This window comes from Saccopteryx bilineata, chromosome 4 (genome assembly GCF_036850765.1).
Source record: "Saccopteryx bilineata isolate mSacBil1 chromosome 4, mSacBil1_pri_phased_curated, whole genome shotgun sequence".
Classification (NCBI taxonomy): domain Eukaryota; kingdom Metazoa; phylum Chordata; class Mammalia; order Chiroptera; family Emballonuridae; genus Saccopteryx; species Saccopteryx bilineata.
The window spans coordinates 222,229,417-222,250,794 of NC_089493.1; the positions used below are offsets into that span (position 1 = coordinate 222,229,417).

The following is a 21,378-nucleotide window of genomic DNA, read 5'->3' on the forward strand; positions in this document are numbered from 1 at the left end:
GTGGAAAAGGAATCAGAACATAAAACACAGGAAGATACAGTTTCTTTATAAAGTTAAACTGACTATTGAGGGTCTGCACAGGGAATCTTTTCCAGTGGTTTTGATTATGATGATTATTAAACATGCATTTGTCATAACTCAGAACTGTACACCAAGAAAATCTGACTTTATTTAAATTTAAATGAAGTATTAAAAACCCAACATGAGTCTACGGCCATACCACCCTGAACACGCCCGATCTCGTCTAAAAACCCCACTTGATTTTAAAATAGAAATTATATCTCAAAAAGGTGACCAATAGAAGAACTGAAATTAAAGTTTTATTAGCAGAGCTTGAAGGGGAGGGGAGAGGAAGAAGTTATGTAAGTTAAATTCTGTATTTTTCATTGTAGAGTTTCTCAATATTAATTTGATAATATTTAAAACAGTTGTATAGCCTATCCCTTATATTTTTCAGTCAAAATAGATAAAAACAGAAATGGTTCAAATTGTTACTTGTTACACCTGGAATGGGATTCGTGTGACTAAAGTAGCTGGGAGGGGCATGTTTACATCTTTCTGTACCATTTTAAATAATACATGTGTATGTACTGCTTATAGGTTATTACAAAATACATTTCAAAATTACATCAATACAGGTATTCAGAATACAAAATATCTTGATTTAAAAGGTTTCCCCCAGATTTCATATTATACTCAGATTTAGAACTATATCCTCAAAGTAGGTAAAGGTGAGAGTTTCATATATAAGAAAGTACTGTTAAATATTCAGACTACTTCTTATACAGCATATCCAAAGAGTACTATAATAAATAATAAAAATGTTATGAAAGTTTACATATAAAGTTAACAATATTATCAGTTATTCAGATTTGTTATAATATTTAATAATACTTAACAGACATTTTAATTTCTCTTAAAATTTTATCATTGTAAAAATATCTTCAAAGAGAGGCCCTGGCCGGTTGGCTCAGTGGTAGAGCGTCGGCCCAGTGTGTGGAAGTACCGGGTTTGATTCCTGGCCTGGGCACATAGGAGAGGCGCCCATCTGCTTCTCCACACCTCCCCCTCTCCTTCCTCTCTGTCTCTCTCTTCCCCTCCTGCAGCCGAGGCTCCATTGGAGCAAAGTTGGCCCGGGTACTGAGGATGGCTCCATGGCCTCTGCCTCAGGTGCTAGAATGGCTCCGATTGCAGCGGAGCAACGCCCCAGAGGGGCCAAGTATGGTTCCTTGGTGGGCGTGCCGGGTGGATCCTGGTCGGGCACATGCAGGAGTCTGTCTGTCATCGTCCCCCCCGCTGCTACTTCTCACTTCAGAAAAATACAAATAAAAAAAAATTAAAAAATATCTTCAAAGAGATAATTTCCTCACTTTATGTTGATACAGCAACATAAACAGAGATTCAATGATGACCAATAAGCCTGAAAGCATCCAATGGTCTTTTCATCTTTAGCCAAACTGAATCAATGGGCCTCTGACAGCTATTCTGGAGGAATCTGTACTAACACTTCTTATAGAAAAACATCACAGATGCTTTGGGGTCTGAACAGAATTTGAAAGAGGGAAGAATTAAAGAATAGTTATTGAAAAAAAGAATATATTCCACAGAAGGAAGTCTTTATTTATTTATTTTCCAGAGTCAGAGAGAGGGATAGATAGGAACAGACAGGAACGAAGAGAGATGAGAAGCATCAATCATTAGTTTTTCGTTGCAACACCTTAGTTGTTCATTGATTGCTTTCTCATATGTGCCTTGACCATGGGCCTTCAGCAGACCGAGTAACCCCTTGTTTGAGCCAGAGACCTTAAGTCCAAGCTGGTGAGCTTTGCTCAAACCAGATGAGCCCATGATCAAGTTGGCAACTCAGGGTCTCGAACCTGGGTCCTCCGCATCCCAGTCTGACCCTCTATCCGTTGCACCACCGCCTGGTCAGGCCAGAAGGAAGTTTTTAATAGCTTTTGATCCATTGCAAGAACCCCAAAGTGCCATTATGTGAATGCACAATTAGGTAGAAGAAAATTTATTACAAAGTGAATTTTGGTTCAACTTGACAAGCAAAACAGCTTCCTGCAGTTACTTTTGAGAAAATTTTTACACCTTCCTTTCACCAAAATGCTGCCAATTCTGCATTTCTGACCATCGCATTTAATGTATTTATTTAGGTTATCTGATTTCTACCTCACTAAAATAATGGTGACCTTTCTTTAAATCACATCCTGTTCACTTATGTAAGACATACACATAAAAACTCTCCATATCTAAAAGAATCCCTCCACATCCCCACTATGGTAGTCATGGAAATGCACCACTAACATCTGCTGCAGTAAGTGCGGAGACTAGAGGCTCTCGTGTCATTCCTCTACACTTACCGTTGATTGCATTACTGCTCCCAAGCTGATGGCAGCCAGTGTCCGAGCAAGGTAAAGGGGTCACTGCCAGATCAGTCCTGCAGGACATGAGACTCCTCCAGTGTGTGACTGTAGCTCAAGGAGTCCTCACTGGCCTTGTCTAAACTTTATTGGAACTACCCTGCTTTCTGAGACTTCCTACCCAATCCTCCTTCCCCTCTCCTTTCACAGTTACACAATAGATCTATAACTTGGTCTGAAGGTTTTTTGCATACACTTCCTTTAATTTCACCCCTGTCTCCCGCAATCTCTTGTAACTCTAATCCCATCTTAGCACCTGTTTGGAAGATGTGAACCAACACTTTCCTCTGAAGAAATGCTACACATGGCACCTTTCTACCTGAGGAATACCTGGGCAACACTGTCTTCAGAGAGAAAGAATCATATATAACTTTTATGCAAATTAGAAATAGCTTTAGTTGAGCTGCCAAGCTTCCTTAGAAATTTCTTTATATATGAGATGTAGATTCTCCTCCTCGGTTTCTAGCCATCATCTCTAACTTGGCCTTCCCTCTTTTTAGTTATTCTGTTCCTCTAGCCCAGCTGTTATTAATGTCCTAAAGCAGCACACCCTGATTTTGTCACTCCTTTGTGCTTAAAAGCTTTGGGGATTCTCTTGAATCTAGTAGTAAAAGTCCAAACTTTTTGGTCTTTAGGCCCTCTTAAAAAATCAGCTTTCCTCTCAAGATTCAACTCAAAGAAAGCTCCCTTTCCCCAAGGCTAGAGACTAGAAGCAAAGGATTGGAGATGGCAGAAACCTAATTGAGGTCTAGGAAGAAAAGTTGGGAGATTTATACAGGGTGGTGCAAAAGTAGGTTTACAGCTGTTTGTATGGAAAACAATACAATAATTAATAAGTAATACAGGAATAAACTGAGTTTCGCATGCTCACAACCGTAACCTACTTTTGCCCCACCCTGAACTGGATGGCTTTATTTTCCCGATAGAGTTGGTGGTGGCAAGCCCGTTGCCGAGAAAGGAAAGGGAACTCAAGAGTGGAGACAAGTCTTGTGAAAACCAAAGTGCAAAGTTAAAATAAACTTAAAATTTTGTAGAGTAGCACTTAAAGACCCTTTGACTTATAAGACATTCTATAGTAAACTGTTACATTATTATAAATAAATATCTTTCACAAAGTAAATGCTCCAACATATGTGTTGGATGACTAAAGTAAGCAAAGCTCCCGAGAAGCAGCAGAGAGAAGAGGTGAAGAGTGGGGATGTGAACCAGCACCTGAGCACCATCCCTTGGAGCTCTGAGTCTTATCAGGACAACGAGGGCAGTACGGTGCTTGCTGTAAATGGTTATGGGAAGGTTCTGCAGATAAGTATGTGCATGTAATTCACTTATAGTATGCCAGCCATGGCAAATGCTCTCTCTGTTTGCTACAGTCTTCGTAAGTATTCTTATAGTGAATATACCGTTAAAAATAAGTGTTGACCAGAGGGAACATATTTTCAGTTCAAAGATGGAAATCTAATGTACAGCATAGTGATTATAATTAATAATACTGTATTAAACACAGATATTCCTCAATTTACAGTGGGGTTACATCCTGATAAACCTACCATAAGTTGAAAATGCATTTAATATGCCCAACCTATCCCACATCATAGCTTAGTCTACCCTACCTAAAATGTGCTCACAACACTTACATTAGCCTACAGTTGGGCAACATGGCCCAACATAATGAACACACTGCAGAGAATGGGTTGTTTAGCCTCGTGATCGCATGGCTGACGGAGTGAGAGCTCGCTGCCCAGCATCTTGAGGGAGGAGCACACTATATATTGCTAGCCCAGGAAAAGATCAAAATTCAAAATTTGAAATATGATTTTTACTAAATGCATATTGCTTTTGCACCACCATTGAAAAATCTAAGTCAAATCATTGAATGTTGGGGACCATCTGTACTTGAAAATTGCTGAGAGTAGATCTTAAATGTTCACCACAAAAAACAAATGGTAATTATGTGATATGATAGAGGTGTTTGTTAGCACTAGGGTGTCATCATCTTGCAATATATAAGTGCATTAAATCAATACTTGCAACTTAAACTTATACAGTGTGATATGTCAATAATATCTCAATACAGCAGAGGAGGGAGACCTTGACCAGAAATATGGTGTAATAGATAAAGTGCCAGATATAGTCAGAAAACTTTATTTTAAGTTCCAGATATCATTTGAGATTCGTGACCTCGGGCATCTTATTTAATGTTTTTCAACCTCACTGGTACCAATCTCTCATTACAAAGTTGAAGTGAGGGTCAAAGGAGATTTGTGTGAAAGTACTTTCTACACCATAAAGGACAACACACACAACTATGAATTAGAAAACAATACCCATAAGTGGGTTTGTTTGTTTGGTTCATGTACTAAAGTCATCACCTGTGGAAATCCTGAGGATCTGAGTATTAAGTTTAGATCATCTGAAACAAATGGTAGACAATCTCTGTGCAAAACACATGCTGCTGTAGGATTTGAGGAAGGAGGGCAGCCTGCTCCTGTTTGAGAAGGTGACGACAGTGAGTGATGAGTCGAGTCACCAAGTCCAAGGCCTTTGGTGGAGGTGGGGGGAGAAGGGTATTCTAAGGAGCTGCAGCATGAAAAAATCTGTATTTGAATGTGGTGGCATATGTAATGGCTCAGAGGTGGTAATCATAAGATCAGCTTCCCTTTTTCTTAAACCCACCTCTCTCTGACCAGGCAACCTGCTGCTACCACAGGAATTTACTACTGTGAGCAACTATAAACATTGTGCTAACGGCAGCACCACCTGAGAGCGGTCATTGGAGAGTGCAGTGTATGCCATTACAGGCCAGAGACAATATTTTCTACTCTCTGCACCACAGGGCACACACACTATAACCTAATACAGTGTAACGGTGCCTTGATAATTATTATTATTAAAAGCAAACAATCAACTTCACATACCAATGACTTTTAAAAAATATGTTTTCTAAACTCTGTTTCCTCTCAGATGTATGGTTACTGTCCACCTGGGAAGGCCCCAAGGTAACAGCCAGAAATCTGCCACCATCACCCTTTCTGCTGTTCCTGCCATCATATTTAATTGTGTTTGCTCAACCCGAAGCCAAACTCATATGCAGTATATTTAGATGGTTAAAAAAGCAGAGCATTCCACTGTATTCACAGATTATTTTCAACACAATTCTTGGGAATTAGTCTGGAATAAATAAGGTAAAGAGAAAAGAAGCAGCATAAATTTGTTCCAATGACAAAGAAAACAACATCAAAATGGCAATCTGGAGATTTGCCATGAATGAAGGAATAGAGTGCTCCTTCTGGTGCACTGCCCTGTGAATGCAATCACCGTCTCATTTGCCAAGTCTGGATTTATTTTCAAGCGGGTGAGAAAGGAAGCAAGAAACTAATAGTAAAAAACTGAAAAGTACCTTTATAATTTCAAAAGATCAATGTATGATCTTATATAGCCTTAAAGGTAAAGGTGTAGAATTGATATATAAGTTGATTTTCTGAACCTCTAAGAAGCCTTTTTTTCCCACAATGGCAAACTTTCTAAGTTGAAAAACTATATCATTAATATATATTCAGGATCTCTTTTCTAAGGTCTCAGCAACTGCCTATTTCCTCAAATGCCTTGGGGAAAAAAATCACAGATTTACAATGACTTGGTTGAATACTTTTGTCAGCTAACTCCACCTTAAAATTTTCAACTGTCATATTAGTATTATCTAACAAGTAGTAACCCTATCACCTAAATGTCAAAGAACTTTTGAATCATGGAGCAAAGGACACTCTTTGTTGCTGAAGAAATTATGGCTTAAATTGAATCAATTAATTAAAAATAAAGACCAGTGTTTTGTGCTATTGATCTGAGCCAAACTGTACACAATAAAAATAACAGGCATTTTAAACATACAGAGCTTAATTTACCTGATTTTCATCCAAATTCGGAAAATGAAGAGAATGAATATGCACGCTGATAATTTTTTACTTGAGATACCTATATAACTATTGATCAAACATCACATTTATGGAAAGCCAACTCTGTGCTCATCTGTCAGGAAATGACTTTTTCTCTGCATTCTTATTCCTTATTTGTTTGTTCATTAATTCAACAAATATTACTCAGAGACTATTATGTCCCCAAGGGTTATTATAGGTACTGAAGACACAGAATAAGATGGGCTAGGTCAGGAGTCGGGAACCTATAGCTCACAAGCTAGATGTGGCTCTTTTAATGGCTGCATCTGGCTTGCAGACAAATCTTTAATAAAAATAATAATAGCATTAAAAATATAAAACATTCTTATGTATTACAATCCATTCATTTCCTACCGCTCATGTTCATGGTTGCAGGTGGCTGGAGCCAATCACAGCTGTCCTCCGGGACAACACCAAATTTTTATTGGATAATGCGTAATGTACACAAGTCGTTGTATGGCTCTCAGGGAATTACATTTTAAAATATGTGGTGTTCATGGCTCTTTCAGCCAAAAAGCTTCCCGACCCCTGGGTTAGGTGCTGTTCTCATGGAGTTTATATTCTACCCTGGTGGTTAGGAGTAAGAGATAACATGCAACAGAAACTAAGATCTCAGAGAGTGATAACTCAATTAAGAAAGCACCTCGGGTGACAGGGTAACTTTAGGTGGGTGAAAAGGAAAGGTCTCTCTAAGAAGGTAAATTGCTCCAGGTGGACAAGACAGTAACGGCCATAGGCCCCTGCAAATACAAAGACTGTGAAATGGAAAAAAGAGCTTGAAGAATCCTAAGAACAGGAAGAAGACAATAAACTTAGAACATCATGAATTGGAGGGAAATGTTTTGAGATGAGGCCTGAGAGTGAATAGGGAGTATAAGATGGCACCTATAACTCTCATTCTAAAAGTTCAATGTCCTTCAGTTTCATTTTCAAATAACTATTTTCAGATAACTAGGTTGTCAAAAATTCAAGGCACTATTATTTTTTAAATCAGCATTTCCAGATAAGTCCAAACAAGAGAGTCTCTTAGAGAAAACATCAGACACAATTTTCTAACCAGTTCAGTATTAATCAAGTCTCATAAATAATGTTCTGAAAATAAATGAGAAAGTGCTAAAAGAGATTAAAAACTTTCTGGTATCTTTTGTCCTTTTAAAGTAGATCAGTTATGTTCACTGTAGCTTGTGGTGTGTGGTAGTTTGGGGTAGAATGCTTTGCATACCATTCTTTAAAAATCTAAGGCTCTTATTAAGATAAGATTCTAGCTGTTTCTATTAAAAATTCATGACCTTATTCCAAGAGAACTGCTTTGACCTGTTACTTCTGGCTAAATTTGTGGGACTTCTTTTCTTCCACTCACTCCTGAACATAATATTTTAGGGAAATAGACTTAAATGGCTATTGACCTACTTGAAATATATCTAAAGTTGTTAAACAAAAATAGCAATATGCAATTTTGATGAAAACACAAATTCACTTAAAAGTGAATATTCTTCAGATCAAACGTAGTAAATTTTGAAGGATGTGCTGACCCTAGAGCACCATTTAGTGGATCGAAGGAAGCATTTCACAGCTGAAGAAAATTTAGTAAAATATAATGCAGTTAACATACTTAAACCCCAAACTTTCTAAAAAGCAGGGAAGAATGATTGACTTTTCCTAGTTTGATTCCAGGTAGACATTTACTGTTGTGTAAATCTCATGTAACCGTGGCTTCAACACAGACCTGGCCCCTCTTCTACCACTTCTGCCTCCTACCCCTCTGAGCAACTTTGGGATGGGACGGGAGCATCTCTGGGGCCAGGGCATGAGGAGGGTGCATTTTGGACTCCTGCCTCCCAGGCAGTGAGCTTGCTGGGAGAAGGCTCTGCCCTTGATGGGGAAGCTTATAGATTGCTCAGCTTTGTCTATGATGAATGGGTAAACTTAATTCAGGGGTGAAATATTAGGAATACCATTGTGACCACACATCTAAATGACATGTGTTATTGGTAATAAAGCTGCCTTTAAAAAAACCCACTTAGAAACTATTGGAGTCTCTATCTCTCAAGATATTTTCTTATGGGCACCCAGATTTCTCAGAGATGATTTGACAATTATATATGTCATTGTCAATATTTTCTTTCAGGAAAAATGATGCTTAATATATATATTTTTAAAAATAGAAATAAATTCAACATCACATAAGTTATATAGACTTTTCATATATAACATAAGCAAACATATATTTGAACTATAAAAGGTTCCTCATACATATATCTTATGTGAAAATGTGATGCTTAATAGAGAAATCCAATTTTTAAAATTTATACCTTTTACTTTTCACTAAAAACTTTAGTTATTTTTAAAATCCAGGATAACTGATCCAAAATATAAAGAAAATGTTTATACTTTTGTACAAAATAAATTACATGTTTAGATTCCTTGGCTGAAATTGTATTATTTCATTGGGGTGTCCTGGGGTATATGTGTATGTATGCCCATGGGTGTGTACAATAATATGCACTGAGGCTAGAGAGCAAGACAGTGCCAAAGTAACTGGCTGAAAAGCAAAAAAAATCAATCATGACAATTTTATTTATATGTTTTGCCTGATTAGATTAGTTTATTTGGCTTGGCATTTTATATGCATTTATTAAATTGTAAACAAAGGCATAAGATTAGAATGACATTCAAGTCAATAGCTTCTAGTGCTTACAATACTGAACTATTATATACACAGTGAAAATATATATAATTCAAATTAAAATCAACTAATTTCATTTCTGAAAAAAATGTAGTACCTTACTACTGAAAACAGCATTTAGAAAGTATATTTCATATAATTTCAGATATGTGTGCCTATATACACCAATAAATACCCTATATATAAAGGATTATACAAATATATATATTTTCCCTCCAACCAGATCCCTCAAATTCTCAGTCCTACCTGTTTTTGAGCAATGCCCTGAAGGTCATCTTATCCAGTCCTAGATAATTTGGCAGCAAGTTTGACCAATTCCAGTTCCATTTTGTGATGGCTGACTGTTGATAAATGAGAGGACGTGATTGTTAGTTATTAATCAGAGTTAATATGATCAGTGAATTAAAGCCCCAGCTGTGATAGACTAACTAAGAAGGAGGGGTCCAGAGCAAGGACTCAGACAGATAACATCAATCATGTCCACAGAAGAAGGTTTTTATTCCAGTAAGAGAGCAATTAATTTATAAATCCATTTGGGGATGTAGTCATTATTTACAAAAATATAAATCAAGGTCTTGAGTCGTTATTCTTCCAAGCGCTAATGGCATTTGCCCAACAAGTTTCTTTGAGAGGGTAACTCTTCGAAAAGCAACACAAAGTAAGTGGAAACTTTTCCATATAGTTTATAGTCTTTTTAGCACCCAGAAGTTTGATCCAGGGAACAAACTTGGAAGTGCTACAACTCAAATTATAGGACACAGTTTAACAAGTGTGATTTTAATGTCATCATTTTGGTTAAGAATATCCTTTAAAAAGGAAATTATAATAAGAACCTATACATGTAATTAATGTAAGTGATTCTTTTCTAATTTAATAGATAATTTCACAACAGAGTAAGAGAAAGAATTACTGTGAAAGATAAGCCCATATTTCAGAACTGAATAAAACAGGCCATTTATTTAAATGAAGTGAGGATAATCTAACAGCTACAATGATTATTTATGGAATGGAGCAACCTAACGTACAATACAGGAAAGCAGCCAATAAACACAAAATTATACAATCTGCTTGGTTTTAAAGTACTAGAGATGCTTACACTCCTTAAACTAAATAGTTTTGGTAATAAGAGTCCAGCTTGATGTTTAAAATCCAACAAGAACTATGCCCTGTCACCTGCTGATGAATGGGACACTACAATCCTGTCATAGAGCAGGAGAATTCTGCCCCGGCTTGTCAGCACTTGAAGGTCTTATTCTACTCCAGTATTGATGAATGTAGACTAGGGCTGTAACAGGCATGGTAAAAATATTATCTGCATCCTGAATTAGGCTATTGTTTTAATTCTTATTTTTGTCAGAGCTCTAGGTCAAGCAATCCTTCTCTTCTGCCCTGCTAGTTCAAACAGTCTGTCAAGAGGCTTCTTGGAAAAGCCACCAAGAGAATGAATAAAGCAAAAGCAACTTTAGATTTCAAATACTTTGGCATAAAGGTGATGCTTTTAAATATAACTACTGAAACATTCAGCTTAAACAATGCCATAATCTGACATTAAAAAATGTGTGGTGTTTATCACATTGACTTTATTCCAAACATCCTGACTTGACGATCATTAGCAGACTCATTTTAAATTCAGGAATGTGTTTAAGGTTATTAAAAAGAAAAAAAGCTAATTTACCTCATGCCACCTAAAATAGGAGCTCAATGTTTTACTTATAATTAATTTTAAACTATTTTATAATTTACCTGATAAATTATACAGCTTGATAAAGATTCCAAGGTGTTTTGTGAGTGTGGGAATTACAGGGTTGGGGACAGCAAGGGAGGGAGGGAGACTGTGAGGAACTGCCTGGCTTTTGGTCCTGCTGTAGACACAGCCAAACAGATGTTCCCTCTGCCCATGGTCAGCTGACCTGGTCAAAAGCTAAATTTTACAGACCGAACATATGAATCAGTTTGACAAATAGGAAGAAGATAAAATAACTTTTCAAAGTCAATTTGTGCAGACCATGCTAATATATACAAGGCCTTTTGCTCCCTAGCAAAAAAGGCTTCTGAGTAAATATTCAAACACAAACCACTTTTTTTCTTACTAGTGTAAAGAAACCACACATTTACATTAAATTTACTGTTATATACCTGGTCCAGCATGTTTTCACTAAACGCCTTGTACACATGGAAAGGGTTAAAGGCAGAAGGCTGATCTTCTTCACTCCTCAAGGTTGTTTTTAAAGGTCGGATGGGTACTGGCTTTTCCTCTGAACCATTCATAGAAAACAGCTGTTCATTTAAATACTCCTTCAAGGGGTAAAAAAAAAAAAATAACAAGTCGTTGTGGTGGGAAGCATATATTCTCTTTAAAACTAAACTGATCAATATCCAAATCTACTCTTTCAGCAGTTGCCAGATAACAGTGTGTTACTGGCCTCAGGACAGAATACATTTTCAGAAGAAAGAGCTAATCAGCTTTGAAATAAACCCATCAAAAACAAGTTCACCTAATATATGGAACAGATTAGAAAGCCATTTAACAAATTCTCACATTGTGTGCTTGATATATCACAATCTTTTTAATAGCCATTGTCTTGTCATTTGTTCAAAACTTGTCTTGTCATTCGTTACCAAAACTTAACTCAGGTGCCTGATTATTCACACTATAAGATTGCTTAAGAGGACATGAACAGACACTTCTCCCAGGAAGAAATACAAATGACCAACAGATATATGAAGAGATGCTCATCTTCATTAGTTATTAGAGAAATGCAAATCAAAACTACAATGAGATACCACCTCATGCCTATTAGATTAGCTATTATCAACAAGACAGGTAATAACAAGTGTTGGAGAGGCTGTGGAGAAAAAGGAACCCTCATCAACTGTTGAGAATGTAAAGTAGTACAACCACTATGGAAGAAAGTATGGTGGTTCCTCAAAAAATTAAAAATAGAACTACCATATGACCCAGCAATCCCTCTACTGGGTATATACCCCCATAACTCAAAAACACTGGTAGGTAAAGACACATGCAGCCCCATGTTCACTGCAGCATTGTTCACAGTGGCCAAGACATGAAAACAACCAAAAAACCCTTCAATAGATGACTGGATAAAGAAGATATAGCACATATATACTATGGAATACTACTCAGCCATAAGAAATAATGACATCGAATCATTTACACAATATGGATGGACCTTGATAGCGTTATATTGAGTGAAATAAATAAATCAGAAAAAAATAAGAACTATATGATTCTATACATAGGTGGGACATAAAAATGAGACTCAGGGGCACGAACAAGAGTGTGGTGGTTACCAGGGGTGGGGAGAGGAATGGAGGGGGTGGGGGGAGAGGAGGGGCACAAAGAAAACCAGATAGAAGGTGATGGAAGACTATGTGACTTTGGGTGATGGGTATGCAACATAATCAAATGTCAAAATAATCTGGAGATGTTTTCTCTGAAACTATGTACCCTGATTGATTAATGTTACCCCATTAAAATTTTTTAAAAAGATTGCTTATTCATTTATTAAGTGTAGTAGCTACCTAGTCCATGCTCAGCAGAGTGCTAAGTACTCTGATAGTTCACTGTAAGCAGCCTTACTCTATGTAGAATTAATTATAATGCAAGCCTCTTAATTCTATTTCTGTGCTGTGGCCTGAAAAATATCAAGGTACAATAAAGGTGCAAAATATGTAATTCTAATTCCCCCAATTGCCAGTACCCCTGAGCAAAACAGTAAACCTACTGTATTATTCCTCATTTTCTATCCATAAGTAAATAAAGTGAACAATACTAATCTATTTCTTAGGACTCTTTTTGAAAAACAACAAATAAAAATGACTAAAGGTTTCCTAGAAACTATCAAATGTTTACTATTAATAAGCAAGTCATGAAATAAGTAAATATCCTAATTTTTAGTATGTAACAATAAAATTTTTTCTTTAAGATTAGGTTTAAGACTAGGTTCAAAAGTTTAGGGCTGAAAAAGATTTTAGAGGTTTTCTAGAAAGCCCTTCAGCCTAATCAGCCTCACCTGAGAGCTTGTTAGAAAAGGAGAGTCTTAGCCCTGGCAGGTTGGCTCAGCAGTAGAGCATCATCCAGGCATGAGGAAGTCCCAGGTTTGATTTCTGGTCAGGGCACACAGGAAAAGCAACCATCTGCTTCTCCACCCTTCCCTCCCCCTTTCTCTTTTTTTTTTTTTCTTTTTTTTTCTCTCTCTCTCCTCTTCCCACAGCCATGGCTTGAATGGTTTGAGCAAGTTGGTGCAGGGCACTGAGGATGACACCATGGACTTGCCTCAGGCGCTGAAATAGCTCAGTTGCTGAGCCACAGAGCTGCGGGTCCCAGATGGGCAGAGCATCGCCTGGTGGATCAGAGCTTGCTGGCTGGATCCTGGTAGGGGTGCATGTCGGAGTCTGTCTCTCTGCCTCCCCGCCTCTCAATTAAAAAAAAAAAAAGGGAGAGTCTCAGGCCCCACAAAATCAGAATCTGACTGTTAGGATTTTCCAGGAGAGCCTGACCAGGTGGTGGCGCAGTGGATAAAGCGTCGGACTGGGATGCGAAGGACCCAGGTTCAAGACCCCGAGATTGCCAGCTTGAGTGCGGGCTCATCTGGTTTGAGCAAAAGCTCACCAGCTTGGACCCAAGGTCGCTGGCTTGAGCAAGGGGTTACTTGGTCTGCTGAAGGCCCGTGGTCAAGGCACATATGAGAAAGCAATCAATTAACAACTAGGTTTCACAATGCACAATGAAAAACTAATAATTGATGCTTCTCATCTCTCCATTCCTGTCTGTCTGTCCCTGTCTAACCCTCTCTCTCACTCTGTCTCTGTAAAAAAAAAAAAAAGCATTTAAAAAAGAAAGATTTCCCAGGAGATTGGTTGGCACATGAAAGTCTAAGAAACTCTAGCTCATGTCACACTCAATGGTTGGCTCTGAAAAGTCAAAGTACAAGCCTGAGGTCACTCAGAGATGAGCGGTGGAGTCGGGGCAAAAAGCCATGTCTCTGGTCTCAGTTCACTGCGCTACTCCTCCTGTTCCTCTGTAACTTCATAGAGACTTCCCACTGTATTCACTGAGAAATGCAAATTTCAGATTCCCCAAACCCTAAAACTCTAAAAAAAATGCTACTTAAGTTAACAATGAGAGTCATTTCTTAAAATTGCTCATTGTGGGTCATACATGCACTCCTATGTTCACTAGCATATTTATAATAGCCAAGATCCGGAAGGAGCCCAAGAGTCTATCAGTAGATGAGTGAATAAAAGAGCTGTAGTACGTTTGCACATTGGAATACAATTCAGCTATAAAAAAGAAGAAAACCATACCCTTTGAGACAGCATGGATGGATGTGGAAAGCACTATGCTAAGTGAAATAAGCCAGTTAGAGAAAGATAAGTATCATATAATTTAACTTATATGTGGAATCTAATGAACAAAATGAATTAATAAGCAAAACAGAGACAGACTCAGCGAGTGGTCTGACAGCTGCAGTGGGGGTGCTGGGTGAGTGGAGGGATTGAGCAAGAAAAGACAGGACTCAGCAGCGTGGTGTTTGCAGGTGGGAGGAGGAGGAGTGGGGATGTGGGGACGGACACAGGTTTGAGTTGGGGTGGTAAATGCACAGTGCAGTATACAGATATGTTGCAGAATTTTGCATTTGAAACTTGTATAATTTTATTAACTACTGTCACCCCAATGAACTCAATAAAAAATCAATTCTATACTATATGATAGACACACAGATTCTTACTAAAATTATTAGCTAATGATATAACTATTAGAAAATAAATTCATGTCTAGATTTATATTTCTGAATAGAAACAAGTTTTTCTCAATTATGTTTTCTGAAAGTAAAATTTTAAAAGAAATACAAAATCCTCCTTTCATTAAAAAAATTGTTTTGTTTTGGATAATAATCTTTCTCACTGATTTCCTCATACATGACTATATTTTGATGCAGCCATCAAAAGAGCCACATCTGGCTTGCAAGCCATAGGTTCCCGACCCCTGACTTAGACATTGATCCCATCTGATAGACATTGCCATCACAATAAGTACACTGAATTATAATGAAAGAAATACCATAACTTTCAACTTATGTAATCAAAATGAGGCGGTGTCCCAGTAAAGAATTTTATATATATTAGATCTTAAAGTGTACCTGTTCAAAACAACTGCCTCAGTTCCACGAGTTCCATGAGGAACAACAGTCTTTGAATCTTTGTTGATTTTACATACTATTGATTACTCATTTTTTTTGTGTTATGGACCTTTTAAAAGGAAAACTAGTCTATCAGTTTGCCAATCTACACCAAACATTGCTGACCTCAGAACTACTGCAACACCGTTTCATTAAGGATCTGAGTGAATTGTACTGCAACATCTGTTCCACAGTAATCACCAGTTATTTTGGCCAGTTTGGGTGGCCAGGAGGACATGCTGATAAAGACCATGACTTAGAAATGGAGGTCTTTCAGTTAGCCAAGGCCAGGAGTTAGAGTTCCCAAGTTTCCCAAATAGAAACCTCAAACAAGCTGTAAAGGATCATTAGCAAGAGCAAGTAGTTTGTATTAGTTAGTAAAAATTCCATACTGATCTCTAGTCCCTTAGTGGCAGGACCATTTTTCATAGCTATAAATTCCTTAGTTCCTTCCAAGTGATCAATGAATATACACTCTTATATCACTGTTTATTGACTGCTTGATTAGCTATTGGAAAGGCAGGAAACAAGATTTAGTTGAAGTAACTTTCAGAAAAATACTTATGTAACTCAGTTACAAAATGCTGTGATAGAATTTTATTCACTCCTTGGAAACTTACGGTTTTTAAGGCCTACCTCATTGAGATAAACACTACAGTTTCACATTATTCATTTTATACAACTTTTACTATTCCCCAAAATACATTCATATGTTTGCAAATATAAACATAATCCTATTCACATTAGATGTCACATTCTAATTCAGATACAAATGATCAAATTTAAAATCTGATTAAATGAGCTAACTTGTACTGTTTTAAGTAAATAACTGAACTATACCGCTCTTCACATTTTTGTTAACATAGCCTGAAACATGAAATGTCAGAGGCTTAAACCAGCTGAGAGGTAAACAAGGATGACATTGGTTCTCACCAGTGTCTGTGCATTAATGAATTTTCTTGGGTTAAGCTTGTTGCTCCTGAATATGGCTCAATATTCTTTTGCAGTTTTCTCATTATGTATTGAATAAAAAATCTCCACCTCACCAACACAAGTATGATGTCTACAGAAGTTAAATCTCTCCAGAAAATTCTTCACTTCACAAACACAAGATTTTAACAACGTTACAGTCACAAACACACAATTCCCAAACTATGCCTATTAGATTCAGAACTGAACTGAGTTTATGAGCCATGTTACTGTTTAAACCATATAAATAAAATGTACATTGTTTCAGTGAAGCTTCTGCTGTACAATTGCAGAACAGCCGGGGCTGAATAGATTCTATTAATAATGCAATATTGAGTTTGGTATTGACTTTAAGAAGTATTAGCACCTCCTTGAATAACCCTTAGCTGCCAGCAGACGCTGCCTCAGGCCAGTACACACCTAATTGCTTGGTAAAAAGGCGTTTTCCCTACCTCATTGAGCCGCATGATGTGATAAATTTGCCTCAGGTACTCGCTACCACCTGGTTTGTGGCAGATATCCAGGACCATCATGTTTATTTTCTGCTCAGTGAGTTCAAGAGCAGTGTCTCCTTCTAACGCTGTGCTTTCCTCTATTGTCATAAATGCACTATATAAAAAGAAAGCATAAACATATCAGTGATGAAGAATTGTAAAGATGAAAAATAATCAGAGATTGTGTGTGGAGAGCCAGCGCAAGTTTCATATTCAAAGCACTCATAGACTCTGCTCAAATAGGTAAGACTTCCCAAACCTGCTGCTCATATAAAGACAGCCTTAGAACTAAGCACTTGAAAGCATTTTTAAAAAATTGAATCATTTCTTTTAAAATATTTCTTTATAGCATTTATATTCCTATTATAAAATATTTTCCCATTACTGCAATTGTTGAAATTGCCATAATCATGAGATGAAAACAAAACAATTCTTCTTAAGAACATGTAAGAAATAATTTGTATTTTCTCTTTGAGAATAAAAAATATCTTTGAAGCCAGAAATAGCTTTGGTATTCTGTCCTTTGTAGGTTCTTCTTTATATCTGTCTTAGAACATATTAAAGACTAATTAAAGTGTCAAAGGGGAAGCCTATTATGCTAAATATAGGCAGTGTGCTTACCACTGGGTACTTTAAATTGGCCTTTTGACTCTTGTTGCTTTTTAAGAATATATCTCCCTTCTCCTGTTTCTTCTCGGAAACCCATACTTAGTAAAAGTCACTACCCTGATTATTCTTCCAGGAAAAGGGTCTATTATCACTGCCTCAGGAATGTGCAAGTTATAGTTGGGAAGTATTTCTTTTATTATAAGAACTCACATGCTTCTTATTGACATTAAACATTATTTACATACTAATAATGAATGGCGTAATTTTTTAGAAGTTCCCAAACTAAAAGTGCAAAATAAATCATGGTATTCAACTTCATATATTAGATACTAATTTTCTCATTGCAATTGCTATTTGAATCATGTTAGGCTTTGAGATCTAAATATTCTTTTCTTATTTTAAATTTAGTGAAAGGAGGGAAGGCAGAGACAGACTCACGCATGCGCCCTGAGATCCACCGGGCAACCCCACAAGGGGGGAATTTTCTGCCCATCTGGGGCATTGCTCTGTTGTTCAGCAACCGAGTTCTTAGCACCTGAGGTGGAGGCCATGGAGCCATCCTCAGTGCCCAGGGCCAACTTGCCCCAATTGAGCCATGGCTGCAGGAAGGAAGGGAAAGAGAGAAAGAGAGAGAGAGAGAGAGAAAGAGAGAGAGAGAGCAGTGAGGAGGGAGGGGTGCTATGTGCCCTGACAGGGAATCAAACCCAGGACATCCACATGTCAGGCCAATGCTCTACCACTGAGCAAACTGGGCAGGGCTAAAAAGTCTTAAGAAAATGCAGGTATTGGAAAAACAGCTGTGTTAGGCTTACTCGCTGGTTTACCAGCTGCAAGCACTTTGCTTGATTAGTGCATGAGAACGTGCAGCATCACATGTGCATAGGCTATATGTAAGGCTATGGGTGCTTGCCTTCACGGCGGGTAGGGAGGGCAGATTGAAATGGCGAATTGTGGATTGCCTGCCTGCCACTGTGAGGATCCTGAGAAGAGGTTTTCCCTGCCTGTTTGCTCATTCACTGTTGCGAGAATCTATTAACCCTTAGTAGTGAGTATTTTTCATGCTCGCTGACCCCCGTGAGTTGTTTTTCAAAAAATAAAATTAGTTCCTGTTACAGTTTTATTAACTTAAAATCATGTTTGTTTGATAACCAATTTATGAAAACCAGAAGAACATACATTTGCCTTTTTTTTAATGTTGCCTTGTACATTTTTTAGTTAATTAAATTTTTTTTTTGTTACAGACAGATAGGGACAGACAGACTGGAAGAGAGAGAGAGAGAGAGAGAGAGAGATGAGAAGCATCAATTCCTCATTGTGGCATCTTAGCTGTTCATCAATTGCCTTCCATACGTGCCTTGGCCGGGGGACTACAGCAGACCAATTGACCCCTTGTCCAAGCCAGTGACCTTGGGCCCAAGCTGCTGAGCTTTGCTCAAACCAGATGAGCCCACGCTCAAGCTGGTGACCTCGGGATCTCAAACCTGGGTCCTCCACTGCACCACCACCTGGTCAGGCTCCTTACACATTTTTAAAATAAAAACTTTTGTACGATGGTACTCTGGATGGTCAGGAGACATGAAGACGTACATGAACGTTCATACTACTCAGAGGGTTAAACGGCAATGGCCCAGTGCTTTTTGGCTCCACAGTTCCTCTACAGTCTACCCGAATCCAATGTGGCCCTGCCTGGCCTCGGCCACCGGCATACAGCAGGGTCTTGCACTATTGCCCAGACTAAATGAAATTTACTGTGGTATAATCAGCTATATATTCAGTTCATTACTGAGATTTTGCCATGATTATAAAATTAGTTCTGCTAAGAGTCAGTGCCTCTGACCTGAAGAGTGAACCAAATGATACCCAGCTGCTGGACATTAACTTTTATATTGCTTCCACATGTAGCTTCAAAACATCCTTCTTAAAAAAAAAAACACAAAAAACAAAAAAAAAAATTTATGATCTAAGCCTTACTAAAAAATAAAGGAAATCTTACTCTTAGAGATTTTCATTAGCTAGAGGAAATCTTTAAACAAACAAAAGACCTGGTCTCAGTGAATATTTGAAGCTGCATACAGGTTGCAAGCAAAATTTCTTGTCAGGTTTTGTAGAGGCTGACATTGAAAAAGTTGAGGCCTTCTGACAAAGGAGTGCTTCAGTGTCAGCCCCTGACTTGTATCCTTTCCTGTCCATCACTGTGCAGGTGAAGCAAATGATTGGATTCAGTCAATGCTATGATTAATGAGTTCCTCTCTGGATTTGGGACTGCATATCAATCATGTCATTAGGGAGAATGTGCCCTGAAAGAGGCAGACCTTAGCCAAGGAATAACTGCATTAATCTTAATCTATATATGCACCCAGCCAGCCACGTCAGGGTCACCATGATGAAAAACAATAATCTTCAATTCGACAAATTACTTTGCAAAGACAGACATTTCTTTACTTTTTTGGGCTATGTGTTCTCCAGAATCTAAGTTGACTGTATACAGCTTGACTGTTACTACGAAGTGAAGGTTATTTTAATGAACAGTAATGCTTTCAGGCAGGGTGTAAGATGAGCAGTGCTTACAGCTGCCACCTTCCACTGCACTTATTTGCACTATTTCCATAAAATCAAAGTTAAATCTAGATGCAAATGGAAGAAATTGAGCTAACTGATATTGTGTAGTTCCAAGATAATCCTCATGGAAAAATAAGACTTCATTTCTCTTAACAGAACAACTTTTAGTTTAAATGCTTCCACTGTCATACTTAAAAAAAATTATGGTAAAGCCAATGCAACTTTCCACCTATATATAGACATCATTGTTTAAAGGATGTTTCCTCATGGTATGACCTATGAAATAAATGATTGTCGATTTATGAGAAACATGTAGAGGTGGAAGTTCACCTGTATACTAGATACTCAACTTAAAATCAAAGTCAAGAAGAAACATTCCTATAGCAACCAAATCCTGTAAGAGATCACCTAAAGTAAATGAAAATTAAGTCAAATCGAACTATTTTTAAAATAAATGTAATAAATAACTTTAAAATCTGCATTTTTATCTTGAGAAATAGCTAATTATTTAAAATCTGCATTATTTTATTTGAGAAAAAGCTAATTACATAATTACAAAATATATATTCTGAATCTTCAAGGGCTGTACATTTTTAAAAGTCAGCAATTCGTCATTTGGATGCATGTTGCAACAGATAGCTAATCAGTCACATATCAGCTACACAGCACCCTACAGAAGAGATGCCAGATGTGTTGATGCTGTTTGTAAAATAGTTAGATCACTTTTTAAGGAAATAATTTTACTTATGGCTTCTTGTATGTGGCCCCAGGTGTACAACTGAGACATACTTTAAATTGATCTTATTGCTAGAGGGGATCCTAAATCAGCAAGTATCATAAATTTAACTTCATAACTATAATTAGATCTGCTATTTTTACTCTTCTTTATTTTCTCCCTTTCATAACCACTGCCATGGATAATAACATCTGGCCCTAATCTTTAAATCATTGGATTAAAGCCTGTAAATTGGTATCTAGTGCAAATGTAAAGATTAAGAAGGTCAGTGTCAATGTTACTGAGCTTTTTGCCTGACTGCTATTGTTATTTTTACCCACAGGACGCCCTAGAGCAAATGTCTAGAAACCAGTATGACCAGACCAGGAAAATCATGATTACTGACATTTCCCCATTTTGATTAATATAACATCTTACAGATTAATATAAACCAGTAAAGACTATTTGTTATAATAGTAACCAGTGAGTTCAATGTATTTTAGTAGAGTTTATAAATAACAAATGCTTACCAGTTTTAAGTTTGTTGCTAAGAATTTTATGAATGTTTCTTAATTTCTCAAAACAACTCTATCGGGTTGGCATCATTCCTGAAAATGAGGCTTTGAGAGATTCCGTAATTTTCACAAGATGAACTACTTACAAGGGACTTGTCATTGTCCACTGATTCCAAAGCCTGAGCTCTTTATCACTACCATGTTTTAGGAAAATTAACAACTTGTAGTCGTTTTAGGAAGAAATTTATA

General features: G+C 37.4%; 1 protein-coding gene across 1 annotated transcript in view; it reads right to left on the reverse strand.

Annotated features, from left to right (window-relative positions):
• The window catches only part of KIAA0825 (KIAA0825 ortholog), a 565,493-nt gene that overhangs the window by 272,101 nt on the left and 272,014 nt on the right, over window positions 1–21,378 (reverse strand). Inside the window, exons 18-20 of the mRNA XM_066273833.1 lie at window positions 16,690–16,846; window positions 11,202–11,360; window positions 9,312–9,406 (exon numbers count right to left, since the gene is read on the reverse strand). Of these exons, the coding sequence (XP_066129930.1) occupies window positions 9,312–9,406; window positions 11,202–11,360; window positions 16,690–16,846 (411 nt within the window). The remainder of the gene's footprint in view (window positions 1–9,311; window positions 9,407–11,201; window positions 11,361–16,689; window positions 16,847–21,378) is intronic.